Source organism: Muntiacus reevesi, chromosome 5, assembly GCF_963930625.1.
Source record: "Muntiacus reevesi chromosome 5, mMunRee1.1, whole genome shotgun sequence".
In the NCBI taxonomy this organism is placed as follows: domain Eukaryota; kingdom Metazoa; phylum Chordata; class Mammalia; order Artiodactyla; family Cervidae; genus Muntiacus; species Muntiacus reevesi.
In genome coordinates this window covers 105454280-105470344 of record NC_089253.1, presented here as the reverse complement: position 1 = coordinate 105470344, position 16065 = coordinate 105454280, and the positions used below count along the sequence as shown (strand labels likewise).

The window sequence follows — 16065 nt, the reverse complement described above, 5'->3', positions numbered from 1 at the left end:
GCAGAGTGACAAAACAAGAGAAAGCTGATGTGAAATAAAACGTGGAATCCCATTCATTCATCCTTCATTGAACTGAATCCAAAGAATTTCACCCATGGCAGGATAGTTTGTTGAAATCCTTTCTCTGTATCTTTCTTTGTTCTCATTTCAAGACAGCAGCCAGGCTTCCCCTTATCTTGGTGGAGGGATTTTGGGCAGGACACAGCATGGGGCAGTGGGAGATCAATGGCTCGTCCCCACCTTTAAAGGCCTCTGAAGGGCAGGCCTCCTTCAGGTGGGGTGGAGATGAGGAAATATGCCAGAGAATAAGGGTGGATCCTCAGAGCCCCGAAAGGGAGCAAGTTCCCATGAGCAGTGGAGCCTCAAGTCCTGCTTGGTAATGAGACCTCAGAGGGAGGCAGTGCAGGCTAGACGCTGGGCTCAGGAGTTCCTCCCATTAACACACACACACACACACACACTCCTGGGATCATACAGAATGGCATCTGATATCTTCAGGGCCTTCCCTTTGACCTGGGACATCTGTAGAACCAGGTGAAGTGGAGGGAGGCGGTGGAGACACTAAGGATGACCCTAAGGATTTCCCACTGAACCATCAGGAAAGCAAGAAGAGAGGCGGGAGCCTGAAACACAGTGATTTTCATCTAAAAAAGTGATAGTCCTTCCACTCTCAAGTTTGAGACTGATATTCAATACTTTGACTCCTGCTTTGGCTTTAAACGAAGATTTTACTCTCCGGGTGGAAGGAGCCAGGGGCAGGGTGGTATGTGAGAAGGCAGCAAGCCTTTCAAGGAGTGGGGAGAGGCTGAACCCAAGCCGCTGATGGGTCCTGAGGCAGCATTAAGTTGGAACTATGTCCTCGGTCACACAGGAGTAGAAGTGATAAATCAGAAAGCAGGTCCAGACGCCAAGGGTGAAAAGGATGCCCAGGCGTGGTATGGAACTTTCCTGTTATATGGGGAGAAAGTCAGGAGCCTGAAGCGAGGTCAGCTGGGCAGCTGGCAAGGCACCCTGCCCTCCACAGAGGCCTCTGGGCAGCCCCCAGCCTGGGCTAAGCAAGTCCTCCTTCCTCGAAGTGCCACGCCCTCTAAGGCCGGGCAGATGCGGTGGGGGCAGAGCCTGCACAGGCCGGGGTTGATGGTAATGCGCCCTGGAGCACCGCCTTTGGGATGACTGGGCACCCGATTGAGACAAGGGGCTTGCAGGGGTCTACCTACCCCTGATCGTAGCTGTTCTGTGGGGTACACAACAAACGTTTCTCCTGTGGAGGACAGAAACGGCACAAGAAAGATCATTTTCCCCTGGTCCAAGATGGCCAGGCTGCTGGGCACCTCACCGGGTCTTGCTATAGGAGAGGATAGAACAATATAGTTGCACTTGGGAGCGGGCGCATCCAGGCTTGAGTCTACTTGGTCATGGTTTCAGAATCTCCCCAGTCCTAGAGGGCAAGACCCCAGAGTGGACTCAAGACTAGGGAGGCATCCCCGGGCCGGGAGAGGAGTGGGCCCAGGGGAGAGAGCGGATCCAGGGGAGGTAGGGGGGAACAGGAGCCCAGGGGTGTAACGCTGGGGCGGGGTGGGGAGGGCTTCACTTACGAAGCAGGAGTCGCATTGGTGAAGGGAATCCATTGGGTCTTTTGGTTGTTGCAGTGCCACCATCTTTTTCTGAAGAGAGAGGGGTGCTCTACCAGCTCCATCCATTTTCCTGAGCGGGAGCTGTGGGTCTGCGTCTGTCCCTCCTATCAGCCTGAGATCTTGCTGCATCTTCAGTCCTCTCCTAAAGGGACTGGGGAGTCAGGAAGGGGCAAAATTGGGGAGAATAATTTTCAACGTGAGAGGAACTAACCAGTAGCATGGGTGGCCATGGAGGGTCTTGACTCCAAGCCACTGGGGCAAGAGAAGCTAAGACAGCTCCTTGAAGCCTCTGGGAGTCCTCTGAACGTCAAGGACATTTGGCAAAGAAAAGGAAGGAGACTCTTTAGGGATCAGGAGAGATGGGGGCAGGTTGTACTTACAACTTGCTGTTCTTCTGTATATTTATTAAAACATCCATCTTCTCATCCATATCCTTTTGCATTTCCTTCCAAGAGAGAATTCAAAGCTAGAATCATCATCATGAAGGGCTTCTGAAATCCCTTTCTCCTGCTTCACTCTGAGAACCACTGCGAGGCCACCTCCGCATATTACTTCCTCAAGAATCCAAACTGGCCCTGGCTGAGGTAGCTCACGGAATATCCATGACACATGCCACCCACCCCTCCTTGTCTCCTTCCCCATTCCATGATGAAACTGACGCACAGGCAGAGTCCTTAGGGGCTTGGTCAAAGTCTCCAGGTGAGTCAGAGGCCAGGATCTGTTTTACCTGATCTTCCACTTGAATGAAACCCTATCTGCCTTGGTTCAATGCCTATAAAATCATGGAACCAAGAAAATAAATCTTATGACCCCTAAAGACACTTCTGACTCCAATGGTTTGACAGCTGCTATGTACACAGATCCTGTATATCTGTTTGTTCCATCTCTTACCCAATTCCTGGCAGAAATGGTCAACACAAAACAGATAATAGTGCAAATGGCTCCTCACATGTATTGTTAAGAACTGAAATAATAATAAAGTCTTCTTGGTAAAGTTTAGAGCTAAAAAATTTGACCTGGAAAAATTGGAGAGAAACAGTGGTCACAAAGAAACTCTAAGATTACTGATAGTATCTGTTGAGGACAAAAACAGGATTGGATTGAATATCACAAAATGTAAATAAAAAATAATTTGCTTCCAGGAGAATCATTTTAATAATAAAAAAAATGAAAGATTTGGGAAGAGTTTACAGATCTGAGGTAGAAAATTAATCAAGGAATTACTGTCAGGATGGAAATGATTTCCTAAAAAGGTCTTTTTGAAAAGCATTTAAGTGTTTGTATAAATTTTGAATGAGAAACTTGTATTCATAAGTAAAGTCAAAATATCCTTGAAGTCACAATTCCCCCTGGGTCCAGGGACTTCCTTGGTGGTCCAATGACTTGGACTCTGAGCTCCCATTGCAGGGGACCCAGGTTCCATCCCTAGTCGGGGAACTAGATCCCACATGCTACAACTAATGATCCCATGTGCCACAGTCAAATAAAATAAATATCTTTAAAAATTTCCCCTGGGTCCAAAACATGAGTCAATACATTGCACTTTCTTAGAAGTCTCACCATCACTTCAAACTCATACTTCAAACTGATCTCCATCATTTTCTCTTTTAAATTTGCTGTTTCCCTACTGTCCCTGTCACTGTCATCTCTTTCTTCTAGCCGTCCAGATTAAAACTGGTGTCTTCATGCACGCTTGCGCATGCCTCTCCTATTTTCTTTCTACTGAATCAGTCACCAAGCATGCTGTTTTCCCTTCGCTGCGTCGTTCGGATTTACCCTTTCCTTCTGTTCCTACACTGGGTCCAGCCTTCTTCACCTTGAGCGGGGATGTGGCTTCCTGTTTGACATTCTTGCTCCAGACGCCCCCCACCTGCTCCCTGGTACCCGCACCCCCACCCCGCCCCAGCCGCCTCGCAAGCAGCTGCCTACTCAGCTTTCTGAAGTGCTGTTCCTAGCGTGTTCTTTGATTAAGAATCTCCAGAGGCCTCTTACCGCTTACACAACCAAGTCCCAACCTGTCTGCCCGTCTTTCAAAAGCCTTCATTATCCATCGCCTTTGTGCCCACTCCGTTTTATTTCTCAGTTTCCCCCAATGATCCTACTTATATGACTGATCTCCCCACTGACCGTGATAAGCTTTGCATTCCTCCTGCTTCCATGCTGTGTGCAAGCTGCTCCCGTGCCCAAAATAGCCTCCTTTGTGCCTTGTGATACCCAGTCCTACCCACTAACAAAACACTGTGTTTGCATTTTAATACAGAAATAGCACAGTCCTTTGCAGGAAAATTGGACAATACAGAGGAATATAAAAGGGAAAATTAATCTCATCATCTAGTGATAGCAGCAATTAACCCTTTTGGTATATTTCTTTCCAGTCTTTTTCCTATATAATTACTTACCTATTTTTTTCACTTAGTTGTGATCAGCCTGTATATTATTACTTGCATCTTGCTCTTTTAACTTCTCATTATAAGTATTCTTTCTAAACACTGTTTCCTATAGTTAATTTTCATTATATGTTAATAGATATATCATATTTTATTTGACTATTCCTCTACTATTGGAAATTGTGGTTGTTGACAATTTTTTGCTGTTATAAATAATCCTGTGATGAACATCTTTCTATATGTACCCATGCGGGCATTTCTGATTATTCTCATAGGTTAAATTCTGAGAAGTCAAGGAGTTGATAAGTCATAGGGTTTTGATATTTTTGATACCTATTGTCTAAATTCCTTTTCAGTTTTGTACAAACTTGTACTCCGATCAGCTGTAAAGAGCATTCCTATCTTGATTTGTAATTGTCATAGATTAAAACTTGGTTTATTTGAATGTGGCAATTACCTAAGTATTGTTTTCATTTGCGTTTATTTGGTTATTCATTAGGTAAAACTTTGTATTTATTGCTTTTTAGTAATATTCTTAACTGAGGATTGTTCACATACACCTTTGCCCATTTTTCTATTCGATTGTTAATGATTTGTGTGAGTCTTATATGTTATAGATGAAAACCTTTTGTCTATGTCGATCATATTTGTGGAAAATTATTTCCTTCAAACTGTTGCGTGTGGTGCTTTCCTGTTATGATTTTAAAAATTTTTATACTGTTAAGCATATTAGTATTTCTTTTATGATTTCTTTTATTGTAACTATATTTAGACCATTCAGTTAAATACATACAATTTCTTTTTTTTAAAATTCAGTTGATAGTGTTAACTGAGTTAAGCTTTTCCCTTATATAATCAGGCAATATTCTTCTTTTTGTTTAATTTTTATTGGAGTATAGTTGATTTACAATGTTTTATTAAAGTTTCTGCAATACAGCAAAGTGAATCAGATAAGCATAGATCCACACTTCGTAAAATTCTTTTCCCATGTAGGTCATTACATTGAGAAGAGTTCCCTTTGCTATACAGTAATTTCTTATTGTTATCTATTTTATATATTGTAGTATGTATATGTCAACCCCGGTCTCCCAATTTATCCCTCCTCCCCTGCCCCTCCCCCAATAATCATAAGTTTATTTTCTTCATCTGTGGCTGGATTTTTGTTTTGTAAGAAAGTCCATTTGTAACATTTTTTAAGATTTCACATATAAGTAATAGGATATTTGTTTTTCTGTCTCTGACTTACTTCACTGAGTATGACAATTTCTAGGTCTATCCATGTTGCTGCAAATGACATTACTTCATTAATTTTATAGTTGAATAATATTTCATCATATAAATATTCTTAATATTAATAATCTTTTCCTTCTCACTGATAATTTTAAAAATCACCTTTATTGTATTTTAAATTTCATAGAGCTGTGGTGCCCAATTGTGAGCATAGGATTGAATCAACTGAGGATCTTTAAAAATTACCAATGCCCAGACCTCTGACTTAACTGCTAGGAGGTGCAGTCAGCTGTAAAGAGAGGCCGCTCAACACCACAGTACAGGTGATTCCAACGTGTGGCCAGTGTTAACAACTACTGCTAAAGTGCTAAGGACCTGGTTCTCATCAGAAGCAACCATCTTAATCATGTAACAGCATTTTGAGCAATGGTGCCCCAGCTTGGAGGTTTTCATTCAGTTCATCTGGTCCAGGGCCTGGGACTGGAGAAATCCACAGAAGTGATCCCTGTCAGAGAGGCTGTTACAGGGTTCTCTGTGCTGCTTATTTCATTTGTCTGCTTATCCTCGGGCTGTACCACCTTCATTTGATTATTGTGACTTCATTATGAACTTTAATACCTGGTGAGGGTAATGCCTCTTTACAACTCTTGAAAAATTTATAGGTAAATGCGTTTGCCAAGTCATGCTTTTACATTGGTTGTTCTCAAATTTCTTCCTGGGGAACATGAATGAAACCCCAGGGTGCGAGGACCTATGTGCGCTCTGTTTCTTATATTAGTGCTCCCACTGATTCTGAAACTCAAAGTTTGAAAACTGCTATTCTAGAAGCTAATCCCTTTAGTCATTACTGAATTAAAAAATAACCTTATTGGACTCTTGGATAGATTTGCATTTAACTTTCAAACTTTTAGACTCACCTTACCACTCACTTTCCCTAGGGCACTTCCCTGGCGAACCAATGGCTAAGACACTGTGCTCCCAATGCAGGGGCCCAGGTTCAATCCATGGTCCGAGCACTAGATCCCACACGCCCCAACTAACAGTTCACATGCCGCAACTAAAAAGATACTGTGTGCCACAAAAAAGACCTGACGCAGTCAAATAAATAAATATTGAAAAAAGAAAAAGACTCACTTTCTCTAAAGTGACTTTCTGGTTACCCCAGTCCACATTCATTTCTCATGTCTTTAAATTCCTAGTTAAGTGACAACCAGTCATCATGCAACTTTGTACTTGCATGGCTCCTGTGTGCTCAGTCGCACCTGACTCTTTGAGACCCCATAGACTGTAGCCTGCCAGGCTGCTCTGTCCATGAGATTATCCTGCAAGGATACTGGAGTGGATTGCCATTTCCTCCTCCAGGAGATCTTCCTGACCCAGGGATCAAACCCGCATCTCCTTGGCTCCTGCATTACAGGCAGATTCTGGTACTTACTTGTTATTTATGCAATAGAGTTTGAGTCTCTTACTAGATTGTAAGCACTTTCAGAGCAGGCTCTGGCTTCTCCTTCCATGATTCCTGGTATGGTACTGGCCCATGGAGGGTGTTCAGTAAATACTTACCTTCATAATCTCCACAAATTCCTGGAGTTTATCAAAATCCTTGTCCATTACATCCTTTATCTAGTGAGGAAGAAAGGCACACAGCACATTACTGAATTTGGAGTTGTCTTTCGAGAGTTTTAAGGTAAGTGCTATGGCTGCTCCCCTGGAATGAGCTGATAAAGTTTAAGGGATGTTCTAATAATGACTTATTAAAGCCACTTCTTGCCAAAAGTCTGTGAAGTGTAAATGCATGTACCACCAAGTCACCAGCAGCAGCAGCCTGGGCATAACTTGGATCTGGCCATGGTAAGGCTGCCATGTGGAACTCAAATCACAGCTTCAATTACACATTCTTGCTTGAGTATTTTCTTTGTTCACAAATAAGCTATAGGTGATTTCATCAGAGAAACAAGACTTCTTGCTCTGCAGCTTGCTCAGGGGAGGAGAAATTGGTCCCTGACTGCCTCCAAATTTCAAATCAGCCCCTCACTCTGTCACTAGGTTGTATCTCCCCATCCTAATCAATGAGACACGTTAGAGAGCCCTTATCATTCAAAAATTGGATTTAAGCCTCAGACATGTTAGAAACAAATAACCTAAGCTGCCTGATACAAGCACTCTAGGGAATTTGGGCTCAGTTAGTTGGATTGCTCTTTCGTGCAATTTCCGAATTCCTTCACTATTCAAAGTTAGATGTTGCATTTTCCTGGAAACTACTCTTTAACTCCATGAGAGGTAAAGTCTCATCCTGTTACCTGTTTTATCTCCTCCATTTTTTCCTTCAGCTCTTCCCTCACTTCCCTGAGTTCATCCTGAGGAAATAAAATAGAGAAGGAGTAAAGAAATGTCTTGGAGAGAAGGGAAACAGTCAAAAGGAGGAAAGGAAAGATCCTGGGGCATGGCCAAAAGAGGAGCAGAAGATCACTGCCAGCAGGGAGGAAAGAAAGGAGCCTGTTAAGAAAACAGTACAGTGGGACACATTGTACCTCCAGATGTTGATGCACTTTGAAAAGGTCACACACTCCCTGCTGTGGCATGGCCACCAAAATCGCACAGTCTAAGTCTAACGGCAAGGAAGCATCAGACAACCTGGACTGAGGTCATTCTACAAAATAAGTGATTTGTAATCCTCAAAACTGACAGTGTCCCAGAATGCAAGGTCGAAGAACTGTTCTAGATGAAAAAAGACATGGAAACTGGGAGCCAGGTGTGATTCTGAATTGGATCCCAAACCAAAAAATGTATCTCCTCTTTTGTTACGAAAGACATTGGCGGGATAACTGGGGGAATTAGATTAAGGGTTGGAGATGAAAACTGTATCAACATGAATCTCCTGACTGATGTTTGGATGATTGTACTATGGTTGTGTAAGAGAGTGATCTTGTTTTGAGGAAATGCATACTGAAATTTAGGAGAACCACATGCTTGCAAATGGTTCAGGATATATGTATATATATATAATGTGTGTGTGTGTGTAAATATATATTTATGTATGAATATGATAAAAAGAGAAAATAATGTAATAAAAGACCAGCATTTGGAAATCCGGGGGAAGAGTAGACTAGAACTCACTGTACCATTTTTTTGGAAAATTTTCTGTAAGCCAGAAATAATTTTAAAGTAAAAGCAGGAGTGAAGTCACAGGGGCTGGAGCAGAACTGTAGGTACCAGCAGTTTACCTGCTGCAGCGGTTGTTCTGTCAGCCCCAACTGTTCACTGTGTTGGTCCAATCTGCTGCTTCCAGGGTTCCCACACCTACCTTTAGCTCCTTTGTTCCTCCTGGTTTGGTAAATGGCCCTTCTTGTTTAGCTCCTTTGTAGTCATATGTCTATTGGTTGAAAACAGAAACATGGAATATTGGAAATTGCCAGTGTGGGCAGATGAGGCGAGAGAGATTCCCCCCTAGGTTCGGCTCCTCCCTTCGGGCCAGGGCAGAGGTGAGAGCTGGTGTTCTGGCCCCACCAGCACCAGAGTCCCCTCAGTCCTTCTCCTCTGTCTGATCCCATCTCATTCCACTCCCTTCCTGACCCGCTGGGCCTCAGCTTTCCATCCCCATGGCAGTCACGATTATTCTCGCCACAGGGCCTCTGGTCGTGTGGCTTCCTCCAGCCCTGGAGCTCATCCTTGGCCCTCCAGTGACCAAGCCTTGTCCTCTCCACGCTGAGGAAGACCTTTCCTGACAGGCCCCCCAGACCTACAGTAGCCACCCAGTTTCATCTTCCTATTTCAATCTCCTGTATCATAGGTAATGCTACCAGATTTTTCCTCATTTATTTATGCATCTGCTTTGTTCTATGACAGCAGAGTGCTCTCTCTCTTTCGTGTATCTGCCAGCACCTGGGACAAGTCTTGGCCACCAGGAATGGCGAATGACCCCTGACTCCAAGTCACCTCCCCATGGGTCTCAGACCTGGATGCCGGGATGGCATCAAAAAAAGCTTCTTACTTTGATCGGCTCCGGCTTCAATTCTAGGCAAACTGCCTTGTAGTTCTTGCTCTGCAGAGAGGGAAGGTGGGATTCAGGCTGCCAGGTATCAGGCTTGGGGAGGACTAGGGAAGCTCGGGGAGGCTTGGGGAGGACTGGGAAAAATTGGGGAGGACCCCTTACCCACCCCACCCTGCCTGCCCAATTGCACTTAAGATCAGGCCCACATGCCCCTAGCTCCTGGGCCAAGACAACTCACATTTTGTCTTGTTCTAGTCCTCTCATGAGTAAAACCTGCCTGTTCAGCAGGCTGCCCTCTTCTTGCTGGGGGGCAGGGATGGGGGGGGGGGCTGGCAAGAGCACATTGAGATAACTGAAGGAAGCTGGCTAAGTCGTTTTTCGGGAGCACTGATTTGGAGGTAGAGAGACAGGCTGGAATCCTAGTCTCAGCCATCCTCCTCACTGGTTGTGTCAACGTAGGCAAGTTACTTAGTCTCTGGGAGCCTTTATTTCTTAATCTTTAAATTGTGGGTGATAATTACCTTTATTGAATGGGCTTCTTCTATGCCTTAAACATGCGGGTCAGAGGTAGGCCTTGCTGGGGTCGTGGCTCCCAGAGTGGCCGGAGTTGGGGTGGGCCGTTTCAGTGCTCCTCGTCCTAGCGGGGGAGGCCTTGCCACCTCAAGGCCCAGGGTCCATTCCCCACCCTCTTTCCAGGCTGAGAGGCTACCTCATGCTCAGAGGGAGAAGGAAAAGCTGAGGGTTTGCTGGGGACTCTCTATACCCCCACCCCCACTTCCACCCAGTGGGAGCTCAAAGGCGCCCCACGTTGGCCACCGTTTCTCCCTTACCAGACTTGTCTTCTTCAGTTCCGCCCTCTTGGCCGACATGATGGAGGAGGCCAGAGTGTTCTTCCACTTCCCAACCTCCCCTCAACGGGCCGCCGTGACCAGGCCGCTGTCCTAGACAGCTTACAGGCCGAGGTCAGGCAGGATGACCACCTCTCTGTGGGTGGAACAGCTGAGGTCACAATGCCCAGGACCTACACGCCGGCCCAGAGTGTCACTGCAGCTGTGAGCCTGGGGTGCCTCGGCCACGGAGAAAGAGGACCTCAGGCCGGGTTCCGAAGCCACGAAGTTTGCCTCCAGCGAGGGGGTGGGGGACCCCCTGCAGAGGCCACCTGAAGGGCCGCAGCCTGTACGGCCCAAGCACAGGGCACACCCTGGAGAAGGAAAAATTGTTGGCTGCACCCCCACCAGGACCTCCCCCCACCCCTAAGACCAGGAAGAGGCGTCTGCCCTCAACAGTGAGCTTCTCCTCGGAGACCACACACCTGCCCTCCTGGCCCTTCCTCGAGCCTGAAGCTATTTTGGGTTGAGGTGCCCTGAGGTTTCTGCAGTTCAAGGTGTCTGTGCTGTGCTAACCCTGGGCTCTTGGTACCAGTCTCAGCGGGATGATCTCTGATGCCCTGACCCGACTTTACAGCTGGTCCTGCCCATCTCCCCTCTCCCACCCAACTCTATTCTTCCTCCTGGTTTTTCTACCCTCCTGGAAGAGAGTCAGGGCAAAAAGCAATAAGGAGACAGTGCGAATGGTGAGAATCCTGGATGATGGGCAAGGAAGGTTACTGAGGCCATTCTGAGGGTAACTGTGTTTTGCGTTTAAAAGACAAGTGGACAGAGGGCGGGAAAAGGAGAGTGGGATGAATCGGGAGATTAGCATTGACATATACACACTACCATGTGTAAAACAGATAGCTAGTGGGGATAGACAGCACAGGGAGCTCAACTCGGTGCTCTGTGAAGACCGAGAGGGATGGGATGGTTGGGGGGCGGTGGAAGGTCCTAGAAGGAGGGGATATATGTACACTTATAGCTGATTCACATTGTTGTATGGCAGAAACTATCACAACATTGTAAAGCAACTATACTCCAATTTTTAAAAAAATCCACCGAAAAAAGTCTAAACAACATGGCCTCCCCCGAGACCTAAAATTATTCCATATCCAGGTTAGGAAACCTACTTTCTCTTCCCTCTTATCCTTGGGTATTCCTTCCTGCCTCTCATTTCAAATACTAGTTGCTCCAGAAAGGGCCAATCTGGAAATTCCTAGGACAGACAGTACAGGAAGTGATGCAAATTGCGTGTTAAGTATGTGCCCGCATCCCAGACATGACTGATTGCGCTCACCTGACCATTTTCTGGGCCTGTGCCTGTCCTTGCCAGAGGCCCTGGGCTCTGGGACTTATTTTGCAGCTTCCGTCCTCAGGACAGACCTTGATCTCAGCCCATCACAACCAAAGCAGAATGTCTGTCACTGTTCAGCTGGGGAGGGGAGGGGTGGGGCAGGAAGTGGTGGGGAGTTTCCCAGGCTCCTTTCCCCCTTGTTCCAAATGAGGGGTTTGAACACTAAGGTCCTTTGACCACTGTACTCAGTCACCTGAGATCTGCTGACCGCATGGCAGGAGGGCCCTTTCTTCACAGGTTTCCAAAGATCCCATAGGCTTCATCAGGGAACTACGGTGAAAATTACTGACTCCTCAATATTTACCAGCCTAGTGAAAATGGGCACCATCTTCTCTATGTTGGGGATTGAGTTCCTCAATGTCCTTTGTTTTGGGGAGCAATTGTTAAATGAACCTCCTTCTAGAAAAGCCCACTGACCCATATATCAGGAAATTGGGTATAAAAGAAATCAAGGTCTCGTTGTGAAACTGCTGCATAAAGTAGAAAATTTACACACATAGACACACACACACACATCAACATCACCAATATCATCATCATGATTTGGACAGAAATTTGACCACAGACCCACATTTTGCCTTCATACAGTACTTGTTGTTCATGCCCTCAAATACATCACTTTTGTCATCAATATGTCCTGGAAGGGCTGGGGATATGTTTAATAAACCTAAATAAATGAGTCTGTTATTTTCTTTAAGATTTTGCAACCACTTGAGGCCCTAAGTGGAAGCAGCCTTGCGATGTTGATATTGATGTGATATAGCTTTGTTCCATGCAGGCCATAGGCCATTCTTACCTGGAGAATGTCAGATAGACTTTTCCTAACCCCCCTTCATGGCAATAATCCACTGGTCCAGGGCAAGAAGCATATACAACCCTCTTATGTTCCAGAGGAGTTTGGTGAAAGGGGAGATTCCCAACAGAGACAAAGAAGCAGCCATATGTCTCCTTTCCCCAGGTCAATGGCATTTAGATTCTCTTTTCTTTACAAATGTCCTGGTTTTTCAGTTTCATGATGATCATGTATTGTACAGGATAGGGGCAGTGGGAAGAGAGGGGTTAAAAATGGCTTTAGGCCTCTGTATTTGACCTCTTGTGATTCCACAGCTCCAGGGTCTGGCCTGTGATGAAGCCTAGGCCCAGCCAGAGAAGGTGCAGAGAATGTCATCTGTGCTGAGGGGCCCCTTTGACCACAGGGGTCCCAGTGTTCTACAACACTTTGATTCACAAAGGTGCCCAAAATCCTGACGATAATGGTCTCCGGTCAACCTTGCAGGACACAGCTTGCCACACATGACCTAGATGACCAACTCCTGGAACACCCTGCCCCATACTGCAGTGTCTAGCACTGCCCCCCTCTTGTGTATGGGGGAAGGCAGTTCCCCTAGCTTCAGGGGACCTCTCACAGAAATTTTATATCATTAGTTACTGTATTGTCCCATGTAGCTGATTTATATACACCTTACCTCTACACTGGGCAGGGTTCAGACATCTTTTCTCATTGACACATTGGTTAGTATGCAATTTCTGATCATTCCTGTAAACAGTGTATCAGACCGTGGGTAGAATCAAGTCCTATTATATTGTTTCTATGGCATTTCTATCATGTGAAATTCTAGTACCTCTGTTTCAGGAACAAAGCATGATATTCTCAACAATTAAAGGTAAATCTCCAGCTAGTGCAATACAGCTGATGATAAGTGAAAAGTCAGAGCAAAGGCTTTGTGTGAAGATCGCAGGCTTTTTTCTCCTGTGTGTCCACCATGACAGGGACGCCTTTGCCAGGGCCTCCCAGGACCCAGGGGACCTGTTACGATCCCCATAGTTGACGGTTACAGAGTGGCCTCTGTCTGAGATAAAGAGCCACCAGACATCAATGGCTCCCCCTTCTCATGCCAAATACAGCTCCTGGGGCCTCCTTGCTTGGCTACTGTCCCTTTGCCTTCTATGGTTTTTTTATTTTTTAAAGATTTTGATGTGGACCATTTTTAAAGTCTTTATTGAATTTGTTACAGTTTTGCCTCTGTTTTATGTTTTGTTTTTCTGGATGCAAGGCATGTGGGACCTTAGCTCCCCGACCAGGGATTGAAGCTGCACCCCCTGCACTGGAAGGCAGATTCTTAACCACTGGACCACCAGGGAAGTCTCGCCTCATCATTTTTTACGATGAGTGACTTCACTTGGCCTGTTCTTTGTATGCAAACATGCACAGATTTTTTTTTTTTTTTTTTGCACCAAGACACCTGAGATGATGAACTTTTCCTCACAAGTCTGACAGCTCATCACCCTGTATGTTGGTTCTGCAGGGAGCAGTTTCTCCAGCGGGACTGTTCCCCTGCTCAGAAGGCTGAATCCACAAGCCCACCCTGGCCCCATCCCAGCCTTCTTCCTTGGGGTCACTGGCAGCACCGTTGTTCCTCTCTGCTGGCTCCTCTCTACATGGCTCTAGGGTGTTCCTGGGTCACGTGGCAGACAAACACTTTGAGAGGAATTCTCTGGGCCCCGAGCTCCCATTTGAAGTTGAAAAAGGAGGCATAAGCAAAACTGTTTTCTGGGTGGCAAAACTGGTGTGAAAATCGCTGCCTGGGCAAGACAACTTGGAGGAAATCCAACACTGGAGCAGGCCATGGTCATTTGCTGAATGCCCTAAACGTGAGCATTAATTTCTTTCTATCTCCTTCTTGATTAAAACAAAGACCTCTTCTTGTGCCCCCACACTCTAACACCTGTGACAATGACAACCCATGCAGAGAGCTGTGAATCGCGGGGCCCTGCCTGTCCCGGCCACACACCTCACTGGCAGGTCACCTATATCCAGACTTAGGGCCAGGCGGGGTCTCATCAAGGAGCTCCGGGTCGCTATGTAGGGGACTCCACAGCAAGCGCCCTGTTCATTCAACACCGAGCCCCGCCAATGTGCCAAGCACTCTGCTGGCACCAGGAGCACAAGGATACCAGACGTGGCCCTGGCATCTAGGGACGCATCGTTGATGGGCTGATAGGGCATCATTAGAATCATACTTGCAATATAGTGAGCAAGCTCAGGGTGCTGAGAGCCCAGGGAGAGGCACGGCCCAGTTCTCAGAGCTGGCTCCCTCTCATGTTCTTCTGGATCCCATTCCTGGCCTAGTGAGCTTCCCACTGCCCTTGACTTTAGAGAATTTCTTCTCTAAACCTGGTGAGGGAGGTGCGAGAGCCACGTTACCTACTACATACCAGACTTTCCCATCGCCAATACGGGTCTCCGTCTCTGCAGATGACACACTCTCCCAGCTCAGTGGGACCATCTCCTCCCTGCTGGGCCCTGGATGGTGAGTGTTTACTGTCTCCGGCATATCGAATGGGTCTTCCTTCTGGCAGAAAGAGTTGCTAGCCTGTCCCAGCAGGTGTGTTGGGTACTGTATCAGCCTTCTCTGCTCCATCTGGCCCGAGTTCACCTTTACCTGGCCTTGTCACTCAGCACAGCAGCGGGAACTGGAGTTAAATCCACACATCCTCTAACAACACAGAGCAAGAAGGTGTCCTCTGAGCCGCCTGTGTGTCAGGCTGATACTTCGCCATGTCGCAGTGTCATAACACATGCCCGTTCTCAGAAGTCCGTGGGCGCCTGCCTCGGGAAATAATGGGATGTTCATAAATGGAACAACTTTCTGGTTTTGTGCCTGGATCTCCCTCAGCTCTCAGAGGACTGGCAAACTGCAAGCCCCAAGTCCACACAAAGGAGAAATTTGCAGGGCTGACCTGGTGTCAATGAGGTTCGTCTTGCTGACCTCACTCAGTAACCTCACGTGGCCTCCGTCTTGCTGCTCTCTGCCAGCCCCCACACTCTCCAACCTTGGATGTTCCACGGGCCTTTTATTGTGCCTCCAATTTGGTTACTTGGATTAGTCAGGGTTCTCCAGACAAACAGAATCAATAGGACATCTATTTATATGTCTATCTGTCATCTGTCTATCTAGACATTTATCTTAAGAAACTGGCTCATGTGATTACAGAGGCTGAGAAGCCCCATGATCTGCCATCTGGAGACCCAGGGGAGCCAATGCGGGAAGTTCCCTTCTGAGTACAGAAGACTGAGGTCCCAGCTATAAACAGGCTGAGAAAGGATTATTTCTTACTCAGTCTTTTGTTTTGTCTAGGCCTTCAACAGATTGGATGGGGCCCACCCACATTAGGGAGCTGCTGCTACTGCTGCTGCTAAGTCGCTTCAGTCGTGTCCGACTCTGTGTGACCCCATAGACGGCAGCCCCCCAGGCTCCCCTGTCCCTGGGATTCTCCAGGCAAGAACACTGGAGTGGGTTGCCATTTCCTTTCCAATGCATGAAAGTGAAAAGTGAAAGTGAAGTCGCTTAGACGTGCCTGACCCTTAGCAACCCCATGGAATGCAGCCCACCAGGCTCCTCCGTCCGTGGGATTTTCCAGGCAGGAGTACTGGAGTGGGGTGCCATTGCCTTCTCCAACATTAGGGAGGGCAGTCTGCTTTACTCAGTCTACCTATCCAAGTGTTAACCTCACCCAAAACACCCTCACACACATACCCAGAATAATGTTTAACCAAATTCACTTGACCCTTGAACATGGGTTCGAACTACATAGG

At 46.5% G+C, this 16065-nt stretch overlaps 1 protein-coding gene across 1 annotated transcript; it reads right to left on the bottom strand.

Moving 5' to 3' along the window:
- Window positions 1–726: 726 nt before the first annotated feature.
- Window positions 727–10111, bottom strand: TEX35 (testis expressed 35). The gene is made up of 9 exons (XM_065937221.1): window positions 10073–10111; window positions 9243–9293; window positions 8556–8624; window positions 7552–7608; window positions 6815–6874; window positions 2015–2079; window positions 1596–1785; window positions 1218–1261; window positions 727–948 (listed from the first exon to the last, which is right to left on the bottom strand). Exons 1-9 carry the CDS (start codon window positions 10109–10111, stop codon window positions 888–890), a joined length of 636 nt encoding a protein of 211 aa, XP_065793293.1. The 3' UTR covers window positions 727–887.
- Window positions 10112–16065: the final 5954 nt, after the last annotated feature.